A 14950-nucleotide genomic window follows, 5' to 3' on the forward strand; every position below is an offset into this window, starting at 1 on the left:
CGCTTACACATACACACACATCTACACAACACACACACAAACACATACACACAACTACGCACACATACACATACCCCCATACAAACAGACATGCCTACACACATACATACTCTCACACAAAAAAAACATACCCCCCCCCACACAAACACACACACTCGTGATTGCGAAGAACATAGTTTGAATTCAAGATGTCAAAGTACAAATTAATTTTTTTTTTCAAATTATTTTCAAATAAAAGCTCATGTATAACCTATATTTCCTTTCCATTTGATAAAGAATGCATAGGATAAATGCCCCTGCAGTCAGTCAAGAGCAGCATAAAATTCCTTTGAAATAATATAGATCTTAATAACGAATAAATACCTTCGTGCTGAAAATTAAATGAATGAATTAACTAACGTTTTGAAGCACAAAAACTGCAATTTTTGTGCTTCAAAACGTTGATTAATTGATTCACTTAATGTAGATCTTGCTTAAAATAAAACATGATGCATTTCTATACTTTAATTACGAAAGTAAATAAACACAGGAGGAGTCATGTTTAATTTTAAACTAGATTTACATTATTTCTAAGGAATTTTATGTCATTGTGGCTAGTTACAGGATACAGGCTGAACGCACGTGCGCTTATTAGCGGAGAAATGGGTAAGGTAAACTACCTGCACGTGTGTACGAAGCATGAGATCTTTGAGGTAACGGGATTTCTTATGCTGATACTGTCGAAATTAGTATTGATATTTTTATTACAGCCTTTGTTTATGCTCTTCACAAAATACGAATTCAAAAAGAAAAAAAAAAAAACTTATGAAAATGAGTAGGGGAAATAGGGAGACTTGACCCATTTTTTAAAAAAATTATTTTCCTTTTTTTGTTTGTAGAACAGTTAGAACAAAATAAAAAAATATACATAGTTTGCCAATTTGCGCATTATTATGGCTAAAAATAATAGCATAAGTCGAAGTAGAAATCGTGCAAAAAATTATGATCCTCAAGTCTGCATATAAGTTAAGTGTCACTAGATTTGCGGAGATTTGATCCAACACTTAGGGAGACATGGCTCCCTTCTTGAATGTAAGAAGACTCATACTTATTGAAATCCAATATATCGTTGGAAAACCTTCTTGATGAAAGACATGTATAAATTTTTTTTTTTTTTTTTTTTGATTTTGCTACTTTAAGGGTATATTTTGAGCATTTAAATTTTTTATTTTTTTTACAGCAACGCCCACGGAAGTAATACAAACCTTTTCATTTAAGAAACCATCAACATTAAAAACCTTTTTTTAGTTCTAAATAATTGATAACTCAATATATTCTTAATTGTAGGTATTAAGAAATGGAAAAGAAGTTATTAATAAAAATCGAAATATCATTTCTCGTCGGCTTAACCACTGGCAAAAGTTAGAGATAAGTTCATTGAATCAAAATGAAGTGAATTCTAAGCGCAAATGATTTGTGAAGTAATGATTATTGATATTATTATTTTTCTATTTCCATTAAATATTTAATTAAATATTTTTATTTTTGGAAACGGAAATTAAAAGGAAATTAGGAGTGCAATATTTTTACCCAAAAGAAAGAGCTGCAAACGAAAATATTTTTGATATTTTTCTTTGATGCGATTTTTACTTTTAATTATCTCTATCGTTGCTTTGGAATAGATGAAAGAATTTCTTCGTGAAGAAGCAAATATGAAAGCAAGCTATTTGCTTTTGCACTCTACTGGTCCAATGTCTTTTACCTAATACTCCAAAGCGATTGCGATTTACTAAACGAATAAATGGAATCTACCTGCTAATTAAAAAGCAATGATTTTCGTGTAAACTTTCCTTTCAACCTTTTGTTGGTTAGATCCCGTACGCAATCGCTCTGTTCCGAAATAACCAGAATCGAAATTTTAATGATTTCGCACACATATCTAGTCATAAACAGCGGATGGCGATGTGCAGGTGGGAAATAGAATAACAAGGGGATGGAAATATACTTTGTCGAATTGGGTCAAACTGTGGTGGAACATTCGCTACAAAAGCAAAAGTGTCAGACTACCCGTATTTATTAGGCTTTCAGTAAACGACCATGCGGTTTTTGAAAAGGAATTTGTGTATTGTGATCTGCATTTCAGTTTTCGCTGGTGCTTCGCGGGGTTTAAAGTTGAAGAAAATAATTGGTAAGCTATCAGCTTTTTCTTCACGAAATCTTGGTGAGAGCTTACGTGTATGAATTTAATCAGTTAATTGAACTTGGCTGACTCGAGAAGGGAAAACGTCTTGCAAAGTCTAGTTTTAGAAATTAAAAATGCTTTCTAGTTTTAGAGAAATTTAGGAGATGATTTAATTTGATCATTAGTTAAATTTGTCTTATACGCAAGACTCAAAAATGTTTAGCAAAGTCTTGGAAAAAAAATCTGGAAATAATTTAATTTTTGTAATAGTTGAATTTTGAAAGGCGAAACCATTGAGTAAAGTAGCTTTAGAGATAAATCTGGAAATGGCTTCATGGGTTCGATGGCTCTTCTCTTCTGAAATGTCTAAGAACGAAGTTTTAAGATATCGGTTGTTATTAAGTACGGGAAAGCTGGAGAGAATTTGGAAGTCTTTCTCCGGAAGTTTTTTGAAGTTGAAATAGAAAAAAAAAACGCAATTTTAGGGTATCTTTGATTATGTTAAGTTTTCCGAAAGTCTTCTCAAGTTGAAATCCTACAGACGAATTTTTGGCTATCTTTGATGACGTTAGAAGGAACAGCGGTTCGGCAGCAGTCCCCGAAAAACACATTTTAGAGCTATTTTGGGCGACGTCAAAAAAAAGGGGCCGGCTCCTACCTATCAGCCCTCTGCCGCCCCCTACAGCACTAAGTTCGCCCACCACTTGAGAAATATCCACCAAACCTTTACTGCCCAAAGTTTGTTCACTACACCTCAGCATCCTCCCATCTCCCACCGTTGGGTGGGACCACCCCCCTTGAGAAACTGTTATAGACCATTAAAGTGAAAAAATAAGCACTTTCAAAGTCATTTCATAAATTAGTTGATCCTTATTAGCTCAAACCTTTCGAAAAATACATTTTATCCCAATTGCGGATCAATCCTCATATATATTATAACAAATGTGCAAATTCACTGATCGAGTAACGCTCTGTAACATCACCAACAATGAAATTCGCGCCACGGCATGATGCTTTGATAATATTTTTTGGCAATGTTTGACATGCAGAGAAATTCTTTATTATGACAAGGCTAAACTGGATCCGGTAACTTAACTGTTCTACTAATAACTGTCATTTTAGAAGACTGAAGTAACGAAAAGTGGTCAATAATGAATGCTATCTACTGGAGTTCAGGGTTCATCCACTGGAGTTCGGGTTAAAATTTCAAATATCAAAATGTCAGTAAACAGGCAATTGCTTCGTTCAAATTCAGAAGCAATTTTCACCCGTCATACCTCGACGAGCGATTTTCTAGTTGATCAATAATAAGGAAAGCTGAAAAGTAACAAATACGCAGTCTAAATTCTATGTCAAAAAGCAACGGAACTATGCGCCCTCACACATACATCATGCAAAGCAGCTAGGTTCCAAACTGACTAAAATTCGCTAGAACCGGTTCAAAAAAACTTTCAAGTGACGTATTTCATACTTTAACGATCAAGTAATCGTTATTTAATCGAATAGCTAGTTAAATTGTAGAATACAATAATTTTAATACTTTAACTGACCTGCCCATAGTTGGAGCAAACCTAACCTGGAAGCATTGTGAAGGCTATGCACATCCTAATTCTAGCATTACGACACTGCCAGGTTAGGTTTGCCAGACTACAATTATTTCATTAAATGCCAAGTTAATTCGAAAACATAACGAATTTCACAATTTAACGGTAACCTATACACGTGTTTTGGATTTTGGGGAGCCTCTTTTCTATTAGAAAAGTTTTTGAGTTTCGAAATGTTAGACTTTATTGCCACTGCTTCTTTGAAAACTGTTTAGATAAACCAAACAGAGATAATTTGGATTTTTTTCCAAGAACAATGAATCAAGGCTCGTATTGGCTAAAATAAACTGTATTCACGTGTTTCAAAGTTGAAGCGAGACCCCATTTGGAACGAGCCCCCCCCCCCCCCATTACTCAAACCCACGATTAAATTTTTTTTCGGTAGTTTCACAATTAAATGAGGGCAAAGCACTGCTGCTGTACACTAGGACTCCGATGCATCGTCACCGATGGTTCAAAAATTTAGGCCGATGCTAACTTGAATTAAACATCGGCCCATCGGCCTTGAAAAACATCTAAATGCCGAGTATAGCCGATATTTTTCAGAAAAAGGGGGGGGGGGACACACTTTTATTTATCTATTTTTACTTTCTTTTACAAAAAAGGAAGTATTGTACTCGCGAAAAAAAAATGTCATTAAAAAATCGACTTTAATTTCCATTTTACTCATCTAAATGAATTATGAGTTTTTTTTCGACTCGACCACACGTGGATAAGTGCCTAAGAACGTATAGACACATGAAATATCCATTTTGACGATTCCCGTGTTAATTACGAGTTTTCTCGTGACGTCTGTATGTGCGTATGTATGTCACATAACTCAAGAACAGTACGTCCTAGAAAGTTGAAATTCGGTACGTAGACTCTTAGTGGGGTCTAGTTGTGCACCTCCCCTTTTGGTTGCATTCGGATGTTCCAAATTGGGCGTTTCACACTTTTTTGTGAGGAAATCATTGTTAATTTCGATGCAAACTCAAGTGCATCGAAAAGCTATAATTTGGCGGACACTCGGCGATATATCGCCATTCTTTTGGTCGCCAAGTTTTGTCGACAACTTGGCGACAAATTTGGCGGTTTTTTAAAATCTGGTTTAAAATTGGCCACTGTTGGTGATATTTAGAGAGTTAACTATTGAATCCATAGACTAATAATAAGAGTAGACCGAGCTTTCTCATTCTTGCTGATGAAGAAAATTGGTTCATAGATGTATCATGTGACTAGTGGAAGGGCTTGGCGAAGACTTTGGCAGCATGGTTGCTAGATGGCAGCATTATCTATAGTTTGGCACTCGACATGTATTTTAAGACAATGTGTTTTCATTAAAAAAAACTTCCAGGTGCAGAGATAGAACAGTTTTTCTTTTAGTTTTGCATTATTTTGACATTAGTAATAGTTTTTGATCAGTTTTCGGTAACTTTTATTTCATTTGGAGCTGTCAGCGTTGGCGTGAACGAAATGGCGTAAACGTTTTGCCCTAACGCAAAAATGTACTAATCGTACATTTTTGCTGTAAAACTGTAGGTAAAAATCTTACCGTTTGCAGATTCTTCTTGATCGCTTGCATCTTTTATTGCTTAGAGAGTTATTGAAATTGACTAAAGAAAATGCACAATACTATCTAAACGAAAAACTCACTATATTAACAAAATATTTACAACTTAGAATAACAAATTTACAAATCGGACTCCATAAAAGATCATTCTTCCGTGTTCCATAAATTCTATTTATTTTATTTCGCGTTGGCGTTGATCGTCTGCTACGATTAACGCCCGTTGTTGCTAGGATATCCACCAGTCACATGGTTTGGTCTATGAGCAGCAAAAGGGTTGCCATAGCTCGGTCTACTCTTATTTTTAGTCTATGATTGAATCAGATTAAAGTTGCCAATAATGGGTAAATAGCATTAAGTTGGTGTAAAAGGAAGTCAGGTGATGCACACATCAGCTCGTTTTTTAAACGTTTCAGTCGTGTTCTACGCCAATTGGCATTATTCATTTTTATAATTATGGGTATAACTCTTATTTATGTTGTGTTGAGAAAGTAAAATTTAAAAATCGGATTACCTCTTAACATTTGATCAAAATATACATCGCTCTCACTGAATTTGGATGGATGAAAGGGAGAGGGGGTGGGGGTGGAAGCCTAACTCAGTCATCAATTGTTAACGCAAGGGTTGGGGATCTAGGAGCATTAGTTAATGCTGATTTTCATTTATTTGATGCCAAAACTTTCAAATCAAAGAAAACAACTCCTATTTGTTTAAATGACAAAGTTCCTTTTTAAATACAATAGAACCTCATTTATCCAGCTACCGTTTATCCGGATCAAATTTGTAGAGTTAAAAAAATATATTCACTAAAATAATTCTAAATTACGATAGCAAGAACGGAACTACAAATGCGCCAAATATTCGCTCTTTAATTTGATTAGTACAACCTCTGCATAGGACGTGTAATAAATTATCCCCATCTAATAAACAACATGCTGAATTTGGAGTGTAAGTCCGACACCAGTGCAGATCACCTATAAATGATAGTGTATACGAGTAACAATCCTATATAATGTTGTTACAAAGCATCGGTTTTTTGCTGTGATAAAAGACAAGTCTTCTTACTTACGAAAGTGTTTTACTCATTACCCATGTTACACGGATTATCCCGATTTTTGTTTATCCTGATTGCCTTTGGTCCCAATAAGCCCGAGTAAACGAGGTTCTACTGTATAAATATGTTAAATTGTTTGTAAAGACCTTTGTATGAGTTTGGAAGACAACAAAGAAATCTGTTAGTTTAGAGCAGCGTTTCCTAAATTGTGTGAGGGGGAGTTCCTCAAGGGTTCCTGAGACTTGCATGTTTTCTTTTCACATATTTGAAATTTGTCGCTTAAAAATCAATAAAAATAACGCTTTTTCAAAATTAAAAATAAATTTAATTTTATTTTCGTGTACTAATTTGAGCATTAGTACCCATCAAGGTTAGCCACTTTGAAATTACTTGATTTTCTGCCTAATATAATGCAATTTTTAGGCTGTCAAAAATTGCCTGAAATTATGCCTTTAGGACTTTTCAACTGCGAAATTTTCCGAGATCAAAACACCTTATTCTCACCTAATTTCTCCAAAGATCGTGTAAAATTGCACTTTAATAACTTCTATTTCGAAAAATTTTCGGAAGAAGCCATTGCCCCCATAATATCACCAAAGATAGCTTAAAAATGACTTCAATGCTGAAAACATTTCTTGAGGGCATCTGAAACCCGCTTTTCTTCAACATTACCAACTATTGTCTAAAATTACGATTTTTGACGTTAATTTAAAGTATTCTGCTCTTGATACTGTCACTCTTCCATTAGCCATGGGCAGTTGAAAGACAGTTTCAAAACTTGACGAGTGAGGACCAATTTAAGGAGCAGTTCTGGTCAACAGTGTTTAAATGGTTTCGCTCTGTCTGAGGTCAACACACAACACAGTGACATCAGAGACATTTAGATTTTTAAGGTTTAAAAACTTTTCTGTGCAAGTTTAAATGAACTATTAACAGAATTGTAGATAAAACACTTCAGTATTTCTTTTCATAAGAAACTATTTTATAACTCCTTGGTAATTCCATGGTGTCGGACGTAAAAAATGAAGAAAAATTTCTCAGTTTTAATTCCATTTACCAAATATAAACTGTTCAAAATGATCAAATTTATTTACAAGATACTTACTACATCCCACTGAATAAAAAATCATGTTAGTTTTTCAAAATAGATCCCTAAAATATAAATTAAAAAAAATTAAAGAGTTGGTGTCGGACGTAAACACACAAATAGTAAAATTGATGGTTCACTTAAAAATGATTAAAAGTCTGTGAATTGGCTTACATTTTAATCTTAAAAACAGCATAATTCTAAAGTACACTTATGATTGAAGCATATATTACAGTTTTCAAATGATATTATAAGGAATAAAATTATTTTAAAAAATATTTTTAGCTTGGTGTCGGACGTAAATTTTCGGTGTCGGACGTAAATTGTTCATATTGGATGTAAACTATTGCTCTTAAATGTAAATACATAAAAATGATTAGTTATAAATATGTAAATTATAGGTTACATATACTGAAACAAAATTTACCAAGTAAATTCAAAAGTAGGGTTGATTGGGGGGGGGGGTGGGACACTGGGGTAAGTGGGTCACTCCCCAAAAACTGAAATATCCATATGGTTTTTATACCTTTTTACATTGATCAAGTCATGGTTCATCATAGTGATTAGTTTTGCATATATTTGGGTTAAGTGGAATTTTTTTCTAGGTCAGAGAACTTAGTCAAAAAAAAAGAAAAAAAAAATCTGAACAATATTTTTTGGCGAGTTTAAGCAGCATTTTTCAAAGAAGTGTTTCCCGGTTAGCATTTATTTTTTTTATGATCATTAAACATTCATGTACAGTTTAACTTAAGGTGCATACTGCAGTCAGAATTTTTGAGTAAAATATTATTAAAAACTGTTTTAGAGGAGGGGCCCCACTTACCCCGTAAAATTTTTCTATAAGACGTTCCCCCCCCTAACAGTGAGGATTTGAAAATCAAAAGCAACTTTGATGAAATATTTGTATTACTGAAATAAAAGACAACTATGATAACTTAGTAGGAATTGATAGTTCAGCTACAAAAGCTGGTGATTAGTTATTTGTGAAACTTATATGAAAGAAAACCATCAAGATTTATATTGGTTGAATGTTGATAATGGTTCTTCCTTAGCCAACTTTACATAGACGCAGTCATTTAGTGTTTCTAATTTCTTTTTACACTTATAGTTTTGGCAAATTTGTCAAAATTGATCTTAATCAACTGTATTACGTTCATTCAACACACCTTTTCTCAAAAGGGGTCCTAATTACCCCTATCAACCCTAAATGTATATACAATAAATTCACTAAGTTGTTTTTTATGCATGTTTCACTTTAACTTTGAAATTAAAGGCAAAAAAAGGAGAAATACAGTTGAAAACATATGCTATTTAAAGGAATGTAACAGTGTCGGACGTAAATGGTGTCGGACGTAAAAAATTTTTTACGTCCGATACCTAGATTTTAGTAAAAAATATTCACTTGTTACAAAATGAAAATAGGTTACATCAAAGAGATTGAAATTCTTTGTACCCAAAAATACATGTATGTAGCTTTAAAATTATTGGCTCAGCATAATTAACTGCCCATTTTGGTGTCGGACGTAAAACACTTAATGTACCCCAGAGGAATTCTTTTACAAATCAAAATGAATTATATTTTGACGCATTTTTGCAACATCACCAGCAACAGTTTGTATCTTTAAATGGTTATTCATCTCAATTCATAATATTAGCATAAATGTTTTGGAAAAAACAGAATTTCTTCGAGAGTCTCCAAATATGGTTTGAAAATACTCAAGATGTTGACCTTGATTTAACCTGCTGTAACTTATTTATAACTGAAGTGATCAAATTTTAGACAGGCATTTCAAAATATACAACTCTTTACCTTTAAAATGACACCTCATTTGTTTACATATTTTAATTTTAAAAATTTGATCATCTGGTTGACCTTATCATGGAATTGCCCTCCTGCATAAATTCTGAGATTATTTATCCCTTATGAAAATACTCAGATTCTCAATAGTATTAGTATTTTACAATAACAAATAATAGTTAGCTTTTATCAATAACTAAAATACAATGTAGTCGATTAAATTGGCTATTTAATGACAAATAGTTAATGTTATAGTTTCTTTGAGGTAAGAACCTGCCCCCCTCCCCTGCCCTCCAAATTCTAGCTAAGAGCACTGCAAACTATCGCCTAAAAACTAGAGGTTCCACGAAAAAAGTGAGCACGAAGAAGGGTCCCACTAATCAAAGAAACTAAGAAACGCTAGTTTAGAGGACAGTTGTGTAAGACGAATGAAATTAAATGTTTCATGATCAACAAATCGAAGGGAGGAGTTAACAGTCTGCCCACGGATGATATGGAATTTGCAAACGTTCAGTTCCGACGAGTTTATGTCGATGAGGGAGAAAAGTAAAAATTTGATGCGCGTGCTTCGTCAATTTTAATATGACTCTGCTTAATTTAAAGGCTAACACACATTTGCGAAAGCTGGCACCCCTAAAAACTAATAGATGCGTCCATTTCTGCTTGCAAACCGGATGTTTGCCCTTCCATCTCATCGGTGGTTAGACTGTGCACTGATTCTACTATTTGAAGGATCTCTTTTGCTTAAAATAAAGCATTTAAGCAGAAGTGGTGCTCACAGTATTCAGGGGCGCCCCGATGGGAGGTCTCTGTGAGCTCCCTAAATTTTTTTATTCCGCAAATTTTGTCTGTCGATTCGGCAAAAATATCATTCGTCAAAAGTTGGTATTTTTATTCGGTAAAAATTATCATGATTCTGCAAAATTTGGAGTTCCATAAGGAAAAATTATTATCATTCGTCCAAAGTTGGAGCTTTATTCGGTAAAATTATCATCTTTTGGCAAAATTTGGAGTTCCTTTCGGCAAATTGAGTATTTCCGCCCTCTCAAAAAACTAAGTTCGGAGCGCCCTTGGGTATTGTATGAAATTGATTGAACCTTAAAAATATTTCTACACGAGACTCTCTCAGTTCATGAACCTCTGAGATCGTTGAGTTCAAACATCGCTGTTTACCATAAGATCGATGACACGTTTATTTAACCAGTGCTTACGTAACTTAGATATCTTTTATCAGTACATTCACTGAATCAAATCCATTCTCGTATTTTTATCAATGTGAAAAAGTTCTGTGCTTCGGCCGTTTTCATTGTAACTGCTGCTGTACTTCCTGTATTATGGTTTTTTATTTGGTAATTGCTTTGTGCCTGGAAACTCAAAATTATATGTTGTAGCTACCGCGAAACTTTCTGTATCTTTCATATGAATATCAGATACACCCTTGTGAAAATTAAGGGAATCAAGTCAATTTTTTTTACAAAATCGCCTTTATTTACATTTAATTATAAAATCAAAATCACCACTTAGTATGCCCCCTTTTTTTTGTTTATCAACATTTTCACTCGACTGGGCATTAGAGACAACTAGTATTTTGCACTTTTCTTTGAAGACTTGATCTCTAAACCATGTTTTTAGCAAAGCGCAAATCATTTTTTCTTTTGTTGTGCAATCGGATTTTCACTTAATGCCACAATGGCCTGCCTCTTCCGTGGAGTAATATCCATAGCTAACAAAAAGATAAAATGTGACTGGATTGAGAAAAAACAGCAAAAATATGTAGAAATTCATAATACTTAAACAAAACACAATATTTGTGACAAAAAAAAAAAAAAAAAAAAAAAAAAACCCGCGAGGTTATAGCACCTAATCAACTGCTAGGCTAAACAACTGTTATAAACAAAGATTGAACAACCTAAAAAATTCGAAAATTAAAAATTTCCAACTTGATTCCATTAATTCACACAAGGGTGTATTTATGCATTATTGCAACCACCAAACTTTGGCTTCTTGGCGACATTTCTAATTGATATATTACGGCAAAAAGGTTGGCACGATTTGCTGTATACTACTTTTTAAGTGAATCATCAAGCTTATCAAGAAAAATTTCCGATTCTGCCATCATAATGGGTTCAAAAATAAAATCGAACACCCTTTCTTGTCGAGTTTCATCTGTAGGGGAATACAGTAGGACCAATGAAATTTTTTCTAATTAAAATTCTAAAAATTAAAAAAATAGGCCATATTTTAGTTAACCTGTATGGTAACATCGTGGAGACTAACCGCTGCCACATTTCAACTTTGTAAGGAAGCAGTATCCCTACGGGGCCCCCTGGCTCTGTGGTAGAAATTGTGTTTTCTGATAAGCTGAAGGTTGTGGGTTCGATTCCCGCCAGTACCCTGGGTGGTTTTTCCTTCTCTTGTGTTGTAAATCTTTCCTGTGAGTGTCTGGAGACAAAGCAATTTGTAAGCTTTCCTGTACTATGTATGTGAAGTTGTTTAGCCTCTGTATAAATACATGAATACAAAAAAGGAGTAGCTCTGTTTATTTTTGATATAGTATTGCTGTATTTTTGTTAAGTTTTACTTTTTTGAATTTGAGGTATAAATTATTCAATAATCAGTATCAATGCATTTAAGGCTGCCTTCGTAATTACATGCGTGTGATGTTCATTACTTCGTTAACAAATTTTGTGCAACTTTTGACTCTTGATTTAAAAATACTGTTTTCGGGGTACAGTGGGACAATGTTTTTGATACACCTCTAGCATTCCCACCATAAAGTAAACATTTTAGTTCAATAGAAATATATTTTATAACATAAAGATTTAAAATTTAACTATTAATGGACATTGAGTTTAATGAGGTGCCATTTAAAATGTATTTTCAGATACATTTGCGTACAACAAAATAGTGCATTTAATAGCCCATTTATATGCTGACACTGGTATTACTAATGAATACTTCTTACGAACTCAAAATTCTGTATCACTATTCTGAGTTTTTGTGTGTATAAATGTGTAATAACACTTTAAACAAACACTGTGTATTAACACTTTCCAAAGTGCCCAAATCGTGAGGCTTCTGGCAGTTCAAAAACAACGAAATAATAGATTATAATTTCATGAAGACTTCCGATGATTTTCTAAGTTAAAATGAAGTTCTGACTTTACACATTACATTCTATCATTCCCCTTTTATCGTCTCGTAACGTTTTGCTTAATGTACTTTATTCTTTTCAAACGAACCAAACTTGTTTTGAAAATAAATAACTTTTAAACTCATATGTGTCTTATCATTATAACTATCTTTAAGGCTTGTTTAAAAACTGCTTTCATGCGTTTTGTGTGCTATGTATATCTCAACCCGTATTTAAAAACAATAATATATTTAATATATTGTCTTAATATGGCTGAGTTTAAAATCTTTCCTCAATGTCCCAGTGTACCCCATGCCACTGTATCCATGCTATACACTGTTGCACGCGCATTCCCTTTCTGAGATGCAAAGATGAAAAATATTTTATGTTCACCTCAAATGTGCTACCAAAAAAGCATTGTTACAGGCCCCCAAACCTGTAAATACGCCACTGTGAGGACCGAGAAAAGGCCAAGTCTGGAAAATGCCAGATTATCGGATATGCGTTCTCATCATGGGTACAGTGGCATGGGGTACACTGGGACATTGAGAAAAGTACATAAAATCCGCCATATTGCGTCAAGATATTATTTATAAATACGGGTTGAGACATGATACATGGATGCTCCTCGCAACTGCGACAGTTGCGATATGGTATATCTGTCACTACGGTCAAGCACGCTTAATGGAATAGTCAATTTGCCACGGCAAAGTATTCTAATAAGCGGAATATTAAATTAAACAGGAATTAAAATAATAAACATCAACGGTTTGGTACATTGAAAATCTTTTACATTAAGCTAGATATTCTTATAACCGGTATTCCAATAAGCGGGCTTGACTGTAAATCCTCATTTGGGTGAATTATCTCTATTAGTAGACTCGACTGCATTTTTTATCCAATGCAAAAATCCAAGAAAAAAAAAAGACAACGTTATGATCTTTAAAGCATATTTCATTATTTCCGTAATAATAAGGTTATCTCCCATTGCCTATTACATAACTTACTTTTCGTCTAACTTGTAGTATAAACTGTAAACATAATAGATATCAGTCTTATCCTTGAAAATGTAATGGGTGCACTTGAATCACGTCAACGCGTGTTTGAGATAATTTTATTTTTATGCACGTTGATCAAAGCATTGTTTGTGATGCGGTGAAACGGTTTTAAATCATCAGAGAAAAAAGTGGTTCAGTAAAGGGGCGTTCTGTATTAGTAAAGTTCGGCTGCATAATCATCTTCCCTGCTCACTTTTTAGCCTACTTTCCCAGTAAAAGTCAAAAAAAGAAGAAAAAAGCATGAAAAAAGGCTTAATGAACCTAATCAGGAAGAAAAAAAAGTCAAAATTAAATAAAATAATTAAATAAGTATAAAAAATTAAAAATTGGAAAGTAGGGTATAGAAATGGAAAAAAATGTCTGTCGGTCTGTCTCCCCCTAATAACTTTTGAATGAATAGTCCGATTCGAACAAACTTTTTTTTGTTCGAAAGATCTCGGGCGAGTACACCTCATTCCCATATTTCACTTTTTAATTTGAACTATTTTTTGTTCAATTTTGAACAGTTCAAAAAAACCTAACAATAGCGCCTACTGGGAAATTCAAGGCAATTCCGAACTGTGAAGCGAATTTGTTTCAAACAAACTTTGTAGGAAAAAGTTTCTGATGAAAAAATTGTATATAAAATATCTTTTTGATTTGAACAATTTTCCGTTCAACTTTGAACAGTTCAAATCCCTTAACAATAGCGCCTACGGGGAAACTGAAAGTCAATGTAGATTCCGTACTCGAAGGCGGATTTACTTCAAACAAATTTTGTTGGAAACAGCTCTTGACGTCAAACTCCAGATTCCGACTCCGAGAATTTAGGGGCACCTTACTCCGAATCCGACTCTTGTGCCCGACTATTAATCGGACTCTGACTCCTCGACTTGACTTCGTAGCTTTGGCAAAAATTTATACACGGAGGACAAATGACTGACTCCGATTCTTGGATATTCACCTCCGACTCCTTTATTCCAAAATGAGATTGACTCCGCAGCTATGGTTTTAACTGTGAAATAATTATTGTTGATATGACTGGTTTTTATTTTCACGCTAAAGTTTTAATTTGAGTGTTCAGTTTTCGGCGAACAAACTTGAAGTCATTTATGTTCCTACATAAAGATATGCGCAGACGATTTTTTTTTTTTTGACAATGAAAAGTTTTTCTTTAAGTTGACATTTTATTGTTTTTATTTATTTTGGTAAGTGCATTAATTCATTTAAAAAAAAACGATTTTTTTTGATGTAATGTATTTTTTTAATGAGCTTATTAATTTTAACTTTTATTTTTTCGTTTTGAAAACTGTTAAAGAATTTTTTTTTTGAAATGGGGAAAAAAGTGTATTAGCTGCTTTGTTTAAAAGGTGCTGCTATTTTATTTGTGCGTTCTTTTTTCTTTTTACGCATCTAATTTTTTTTAGATAAGTGAGGAATATTTTATTCCTAGAAATTAGCTTAAAATATTGGAAAAATATTTTTGAATTAATTTGCAATTTTAGCTATTTTTGAGAATATTGATCA

At 33.5% G+C, this 14950-nt stretch overlaps 1 protein-coding gene across 1 annotated transcript in view; it reads left to right on the forward strand.

The window, feature by feature from the left end:
- Positions 1-2036: 2036 nt before the first annotated feature.
- LOC129220557 (uncharacterized) overlaps positions 2037-14950 on the forward strand; it is a 103221-nt gene continuing 90307 nt past the window's right edge. The window contains exon 1 of the mRNA XM_054854988.1: positions 2037-2167. Coding sequence (XP_054710963.1) covers positions 2077-2167 — 91 coding nt within the window. The 5' untranslated portion in view covers positions 2037-2076. The remainder of the gene's footprint in view (positions 2168-14950) is intronic.

This window comes from Uloborus diversus, chromosome 4 (genome assembly GCF_026930045.1).
Source record: "Uloborus diversus isolate 005 chromosome 4, Udiv.v.3.1, whole genome shotgun sequence".
Lineage (NCBI taxonomy): Eukaryota > Metazoa > Arthropoda > Arachnida > Araneae > Uloboridae > Uloborus > Uloborus diversus.